The sequence below is a fragment of the Ictalurus punctatus genome, chromosome 7 (assembly GCF_001660625.3).
Source record: "Ictalurus punctatus breed USDA103 chromosome 7, Coco_2.0, whole genome shotgun sequence".
Classification (NCBI taxonomy): Eukaryota; Metazoa; Chordata; class Actinopteri; order Siluriformes; family Ictaluridae; genus Ictalurus; species Ictalurus punctatus.
The window spans coordinates 6,994,617-7,002,599 of record NC_030422.2 but is presented as its reverse complement, the minus strand read 5'-3'; the positions used below and the strand labels follow the sequence as shown (position 1 = coordinate 7,002,599).

General features: G+C 47.6%; 1 protein-coding gene across 5 annotated transcripts in view; it reads right to left on the bottom strand.

Annotated features, from left to right (window-relative positions):
- ctnnd2b (catenin (cadherin-associated protein), delta 2b) overlaps positions 1 to 7,983 on the bottom strand; it is an 89,171-nt gene that overhangs the window by 12,411 nt on the left and 68,777 nt on the right. For 3 of the 5 annotated variants that reach the window (XM_017472903.3, XM_017472906.3, XM_017472904.3), the window contains 3 exons: positions 3,648 to 3,765; positions 2,523 to 2,708; positions 1,808 to 2,002 (listed from right to left, as the gene is read on the bottom strand). In XM_017472903.3, the coding sequence (XP_017328392.1) occupies positions 1,808 to 2,002; positions 2,523 to 2,708; positions 3,648 to 3,765 (499 nt within the window). The remainder of the gene's footprint in view (positions 1 to 1,807; positions 2,003 to 2,522; positions 2,709 to 3,647; positions 3,766 to 7,983) is intronic. The other 2 variants (XM_017472905.3, XM_017472907.3) reach the window with 1 other exon arrangement.

The following is a 7,983-nucleotide window of genomic DNA, read 5'->3' as shown; positions in this document are numbered from 1 at the left end:
AACATCACGTACCGTTCCTGTCTTGATCTCAGGCTACAGTTGGCGGAGTATCACTCCGTGTGTAAACTCTATAGACTGCTGTACGTGAAAATCCCTCCTCACCTTTACCTGTAGGAATTCAAGCATTGTACTGCTGCCACGTGATTGGCTGATCGGATAATTGTGTGAATGAGCAGGTGAACGGCCTAATTCCTAATAAATACAGTCCTAATAAAGTGGCTAGTGAGCATACGTGAATATAGTAGTGCTTGAAAGTTTGTGAACCCATATAAAATATATATATATATATATATATATATATATATATATATATATATATATATATATATATATATATATATATATATATATATATATATATAATAAAATGACCTAAAACATAATCAGATTTTCAAACAAGTCCTATAAAGTAGACGAAAGAGAACCCAATTAAACAAACGAGACAGAAATATTACGCTTGGTCATGTATTTATTGAAGGAACTTTTTCCAGTATTACAGAAATGCGAGTGGCAAAAGTATGTGCACCTCCAGGATTAGCAGTTCATTTGAAGGTGAAATTAGAGTCAGGTGATTTCGGTCAGTGGGATGACGATCAGGTGAGAGTGAGCGAGCGCGCCGTTTTATTTTAAAGAACGGGGATCTATCAGAGTCTGATCTTCACAGCACATGTTTGTGGAAGTGTATCATGGCGCAAATAATGGAGGAGATGTCTGAAGACCTCAAAAAAAAAAAAAAGTTGTTGAAACTAATCATCAGACTAAAATCAACCAATCCACAGGCAGACAGATTGTGTACAAATGGAGGAAATGCAACACCATTGTTCCCCTCCTTAGGAGTGGAGACCAACAAAGAGCACTCTAAGAGCAAGACGTGTAATAGTCCACGAGGTCACAAAGGAACTCGGGGTAACTTCTAAGCAATTAAAGGGCTCTCTTACATTGGATAACGTTAATGTTCATGAGTCCACCGTCAGGAGAACACTGAACAACGATGATGTGCATGGCAGGGCTGCAAGGAGAAAACAACCGCTCTCCAAAAAGACCACTTCCGCCATACTGCAGTTTTCTAAAGATCACATGGACAAGCCAGAAGGCTACTGGTAAAATGTCTTGTGGACGGATGAGACCAAAATAGAACTTTTTGAATGAAAAGCGTTTTGCTGCATCTGGGCCAGGGCTGCTTGCAATCGTTGATGAAACAATGAATTCTGAACTATACCAGCGAATTCTAAAGGAAAATGTCGGGACATCTGTCCGTGAATTGAAATCTCAACAGAAAGTGGGTCACGCAGCAAGACAACGATCCTAAGCACACAAGTCGTCCTACCAGAGAACGCTCAAAGAAGAATAAAGTCCATTTTAAAAGGGGGTCACACCGGATACTGAAATCAAAAGGTGCACATACTTTTGCCTCTCACAGATATGTAACATCGGATCATTTTCCTCAATAAATAAATGGCCGAGTAGAATATTTTTTGTCTCGTTTGTTTAATCGGGTTCCCTTTATCTACTTTTAGAACTTGTGTGAAAATCCGATGACGTTTTCGGTCATATTTCATGCAGGGGTATAGAAAAAGCACCCCTGTAATTGAAGTTTGGACTTGAACCGAGTTGTAAAGAAGCTAGTATGGAACGTGTGGCAGAGAAAGCAGTGTGATAAATATGAGCCAGGACTCTGGATGGCTAGGATTTGTGTTGGAACATTGTGAAGGCATGACTCGAGCTGTGCAAATGTTGTATGTCTGTGTCACTAGGAGTGCAAGTTGACCCAGTTGGGCTGTGCTTTTGAGAGGGTGGAGTTACTCACTGGCTTTGGGGTGGGGCCTACCTTCCAGCTGCCTGCCGCCAGATTCTGTAGAGCCCCTGCAGCCCCCTCCAGCGTGTCCGGGTTGGAGCATTCCGACAGCAGCGTGAGGTATGGCTTCACTATGGACGGGTGCCAGAGCATCTGCAGCCCCTTCGGAGGATCACCAGAGTCTGGAAAAGGACCGACGCCGTCCCACTGAGAGCACAGGAAGAGCGAACCTCGTTAAAACGCCCGATTATATACGAGCTACTCGTATGAGAGAAGTACGGCGATTTCGGCGTTTTATTAAAAGAAAGTAGTAAACAAAAGGTAAAGCATATGGAAAGATTTGAAGTTAGGTGCCAATCTGCTGTGCAACAAGTTGGGCGATCCAGCTGTGCCGCAAAGCGGTGGCTCGGTCCTCACCCGCTCATGGCAGTAAATGACTGCTCACCTCAAACGCGTTTGCGTCCCGCGATTTAATTTAAAAGCTACAAGGTCGGGAGTCAATGCAACCTTGGAGCTTCCCGTTGAGCCCGTGTGGCTGCGGGAGAATGTGCCCAGTGGCCCCTCTAATGCTACTTTTTTTCCTCCGAGAGCCTAAATGAAATCAGCTCTCTAAAGTAAGTAATTAGCTACTGGAAGAGGGTTGATTGGCGACGCAGGCTGCCTGAATGGCAGCGCTGCTAAGTGGTGCTAATTGCTAGCAGCTGCGGCGCTCGTGCCTGTGGCCCACCTGATCGTGGCTCTTCTTTTTCTTCTTCTTCTTGCCCCAGCAGCCAGAGCTCTCGGCGTCCTTCCCGCTGGCGTCCGTGCACAGCACCCCGTCCAGCTCGTCCGAGCCCAGCTGCTGCCCCTGAGACGTCTCCGCTGCTAGCCGATAGGACAGGTTCCTCAAGATACACACGCAGTTCTCTACGGTCTTTTATATAAAAAAAAAAAAAATAAAATAAAATAAAAAAAACAGAAAGAAATCCAGGAGAAAGATGAAGGCTGGGGCTGGAATTTGCATTCGCAGCTTGCAATGGATCTACTTCGATTACACATCGATGTTTAATATCATCATCATTAAAATAATTGAATGCACAATAACCGAACACACCTAATCCCTAAACGTTCAGCGTTGCCAGATATTTGTCTTCTTTGCGAAAACAATCTTGTTAATAGTTTCTTGTTAGATTGCTCCTCTGGATAGAGTCCAGCCTAGAGCTAATCCTATTCTGCTGAGCACCGAGGCAGGACGACGCATATACGAGGGAGACCTTGCATTGTTTGCAGGGGATTTAGATCTGGCGGTCTGCTTTTTCGAATTCTCTGCCTGGTTCTCGTGTATTCCGACAATCTCGACGAGGGAGGAAGCGCTCTTAAGATGCGAGGCAACCGGAGACTGAATATAAGGAGGTGTCTTTAACTTAATCTGTGCAATTAGCATTCTCTGCTCTTAATACTCGGAGTGTTAATACAATGGTGAGGGAGGAATGCACAAACCCTCTCGATATGCTAATTACTACTGGAACGAGTGCATGCAAATTGAGGTTGCATCTACGCCGAAGCGCTCCTTCCAGTCTCCCTCGGGATGATTTATAAATTGCCTATACGTCCACGTGTACGCCCTCAGTAGATCCGGAATACGCCGTTCAGCCTTATACGTGGAAAAATCGCTGATTCAACCTCATTTCTTTTACCTGTCTTCAGGATTAGAAGAAAGACTTATGCTACCTGCTCCAACAGCTGAGTATACCGAGTGTACCTGGTAAGAAAAGTTGCTCAGAACGTTGTGTATTTAAATAAGAATTTAAAAAAAAAAAAAAAAGGGAAAAATTAAATAAATAATAATAAAAAAAAAAGCAATGCTTCGGACCTTGCTGTCAATCTCGCTGCTGCCCAGCGCGGCCTGAATGACGTAGAGCAGAGCGTCCGTAAGCCCCTCGCACTCTCTCATCCTGCGTCGTGCCTCCTCTCCGGCCGAGCTCACGTTCCTGCGGGGCATACGTAACAGTATTATGTGCGGCTGCTTTTCAGTATCGGTGACGTGTTCACGCACGTGTTGCAAGTCACCGACGAGTAACAACAAATCCTAATTGATGAACGCACAAGCGTAATTCCTGATTTAAATACCGGCGCTACACGCGCACACGACCCCCCCCCAGCCCCACTCCCCTCATTGTGTCCCTCATCAGTCATAGAAATGCTGCGTGGTATCTACAGCGATCGGAATATTTTGTTAACCTCGACTGCGCATGGTCCTGGAGGGCTCGTTAGTGTGCGGCCTACCGCCAGATCGTGTGCCAGATCGAAGCCTACCGAACGTCATCGTTCCTCTGGTGCTAGAAAGAATCCCGCCGTTCCTGCAAGTACTGAGGCCGCAGCGCTCGACCGTTAAATATTCAATTGGGCTCCCAGAGCCTTGGTCAACCGTGAAACAGATTAATTAGCGCACAGGGCTTAGGGGAGAGCTCGGGCCAGCCAGCTCACTTCCAGCGTGACTCTGCACTTCCTCCGCCACCGTCCAGCTGCCGCGGACCCGAGTGGGAGCTCTCCGTGCTACGGTCGTTGATGGATTTGAATTGTTAATAAGGCTAAGGGAAGCGCAAGGTTACGTGTAAAAGTATCTGATCTGTAAACCGAGCCCTGAGAAGGCACGTCGATAGAAGAGGAAGCACTCACATGCTCCAGAATGTAAAAAGTACACATGCCTACTGCATTATAGATTATGATGCGTAAAAGCAAAATGGCCCACACGGATAAAACTACTAAACCCCCCCCCCCCCTCCCCAAAACTGCCTCCCGAAGCCGGTAAATGTGCTGGCGGTGATCTCATTATTCTTCATAGACAGGCTATTCTGACCACATACACAAGGGCAGCCCACGTACATCAGCAGTGCCATGCCCTGACAGAGTGCCAATTGATTCCCGGTGCCAGCTCTATAATTACGCCGGCCTTTATTCATCAAAGCTGCACAGAAACAAGTGCGGATTTGCGCGTGCTGAATGACGTACGGAGCGATCCGCGTCCGCTTCATAAAAAAAAAAAAACTGTCGGACAACAATCAAAACGGTGAAAACGTTTGCGCGCAAACGATGAATCGGCTGCATGGAATCGAGCCCCCTGGCCACTCATTTAAACTTATTAAAACCATTTAAAAAATAAATAAATAGAAGGGGAAAAAAGAAAAAAAAAACCCACCCTAATTTATGCAGGTGCTGCAATAGTGAGAAAATAAAGGAAAAGCATTCAGCCAGCTGTCCGATACCTGAGGAAGATCTCAGGAGAGAAAGAGCCGTCCGAGATCCGAGGACAGAAACATCGAGAGGGCAAAAACCTTTTTTCAGCCAAGCGAAGTTAGAGGTGTTTTTGCTCGAGGATGCAAATCATTTATTTATTTATTTATTTATTTAAAAAGCCATGTACGGAAGTGCGCTATTTTTTTTTTTTTTTAGAAAACTAATTATGGCCACCATCAGGTAGAAAAAACAAACAAACAAACAAACAAACAAACAAACAAAAACTTTGTCATCGGTATTTAAGGGAAAAGAATCATCGGTGTTTGATCTTTTTCAAATAAAGCTTTCCAAAAAGCACCCAAAAACTCCCTGTCGAATTCATTTAAAAACTTAAAAACATACATTATACAAGGACATGTTTAAAAGCAGACTTTAAAGCCAGAACAAACTACATTTTTGAAAAATGACCACCCCTCCTGATCTCAGACGGAGAGTCTATGAGGCCTGCAATCTCTCTTCCGTTTATTCGCCCAGCTCAGTAATATCAACACTGCGCTGGTCTCTGGTGACCTTCAAATCCTGTGAGCACACCCCACACTTCCTCTCTCTACACGACTACGATAAAAAAAATAAAAAAAATCACACAGATCAACCTACAACATGACCCTGGCCAGCGTAACTGACCAGCCAGTCCACTAGCGGACCGACAGACTCGGCTTCACATCAAACGATCAGATTAAACACGTCGTCTGATCAAACGACCCAAGGGGACACCTCGACTTTGATTAACGCGAGTAAATAAAAGTTGAAATCCTCACGTATACTTATCAGTTTGGGGATTTTGACATGGTGTATTTTATTAAGTGGCACTGAGCGTTATCGTTTAAGCTAATGATCGTACCGGCGGTATACTTCAGAGGAGCCATGGGGCTAGGATATGAATATAATCGTGACAACATCTTCATTTCTATCCGACACTGCATCACATGAATCTGATTATTCGTTCCCCGATTGTAGCACTTTAGACGTAAGAGTAGACGAGTCCGAAGTGGCTGACACGGAGACACGGCGAGTTATTTTTGGGCGCTGAGTGATGTTAGTTACACTTACATTTAGACACTCAAAAGCACTTCACATTGCTTTACCACCACCAGTGTGTAGGATCCACCTGGACGATGCGACGGCAGCTATAGTGTGCTAATAGTGCAGAGGAGAGAGTGATGTAACCGAATCAGGGATGGAGATTATTAGGGGGCCATTTCACCAGGACACCGGGGTTATACCCCTACTCTTTTACGGGACGTGTCCTGGGATTTTTAACGACCTCGGTTTATCGTCTTATCCCGAAAGACGATGTTGATTTTACAGTATATTGTCCCGGTCACTATACTGGCGCATTAAGCTCCACAGAGACCACAGGATGAGCGCCCCCTTCTGGCCTCCCTAATACTACTTCCAGCAGTCCCCCCACCCCATACTACTTCCAGCAGTCCCCCCCCAATACTACTTCCAGCAGTTCCTCCCCCCCAATACTACTTCCAGCAGTCGCCCCCCCCCAATACTACTTCCAGCAGTCCCCCCCCCCCAATACTACTTCCAGCAGTCGCCCCCCCCCAATACTACTTCCAGCAGTCGCCCCCCCCCCCCCAATACTACTTCCAGCAGTCCCTCCCCCTCCCCCAATACTACTTCCAGCAGTCCCTCCCCCTCCCCCAATACTACTTCCAGCAGTCCCTCCCCCTCCCCCAATACTACTTCCAGCAGTCCCTCCCCCTCCCCCAATACTACTTCCAGCAGTTCCTCCCCCTCCCCCAATACTACTTCCAGCAGTTCCTCCCCCTCCCCCAATACTACTTCCAGCAGTTCCTCCCCCTCCCCCAATACTACTTCCAGCAGTTCCTCCCCCTCCCCCAATACTACTTCCAGCAGTTCCTCCCCCTCCCCCAATACTACTTCCAGCAGTTCCTCCCCCTCCCCCAATACTACTTCCAGCAGTTCCTCCCCCTCCCCCAATACTACTTCCAGCAGTTCCTCCCCCTCCCCCAATACTACTTCCAGCAGTTCCTCCCCCTCCCCCAATACTACTTCCAGCAGTTCCTCCCCCTCCCCCAATACTACTTCCAGCAGTTCCTCCCCCTCCCCCAATACTACTTCCAGCAGTTCCTCCCCCTCCCCCAATACTACTTCCAGCAGTTCCTCCCCCTCCCCCAATACTACTTCCAGCAGTTCCTCCCCCTCCCCCAATACTACTTCCAGCAGTTCCTCCCCCTCCCCCAATACTACTTCCAGCAGTTCCTCCCCCTCCCCCAATACTACTTCCAGCAGTTCCTCCCCCTCCCCCAATACTACTTCCAGCAGTTCCTCCCCCTCCCCCAATACTACTTCCAGCAGTTCCTCCCCCTCCCCCAATACTACTTCCAGCAGTTCCTCCCCCTCCCCCAATACTACTTCCAGCAGTTCCTCCCCCTCCCCCAATACTACTTCCAGCAGTTCCTCCCCCTCCCCCAATACTACTTCCAGCAGTTCCTCCCCCTCCCCCAATACTACTTCCAGCAGTTCCTCCCCCTCCCCCAATACTACTTCCAGCAGTTCCTCCCCCTCCCCCAATACTACTTCCAGCAGTTCCTCCCCCTCCCCCAATACTACTTCCAGCAGTTCCTCCCCCTCCCCCAATACTACTTCCAGCAGTTCCTCCCCCTCCCCCAATACTACTTCCAGCAGTTCCTCCCCCTCCCCCAATACTACTTCCAGCAGTTCCTCCCCCTCCCCCAATACTACTTCCAGCAGTTCCTCCCCCTCCCCCAATACTACTTCCAGCAGTTCCTCCCCCTCCCCCAATACTACTTCCAGCAGTTCCTCCCCCCAATACTACTTCCAGCAGTTCCTCCCCCCAATACTACTTCCAGCAGTTCCTCCCCCCCAATACTACTTCCAGCAGTTCCTCCCCCCCAATACTACTTCCAGCAGTCCCC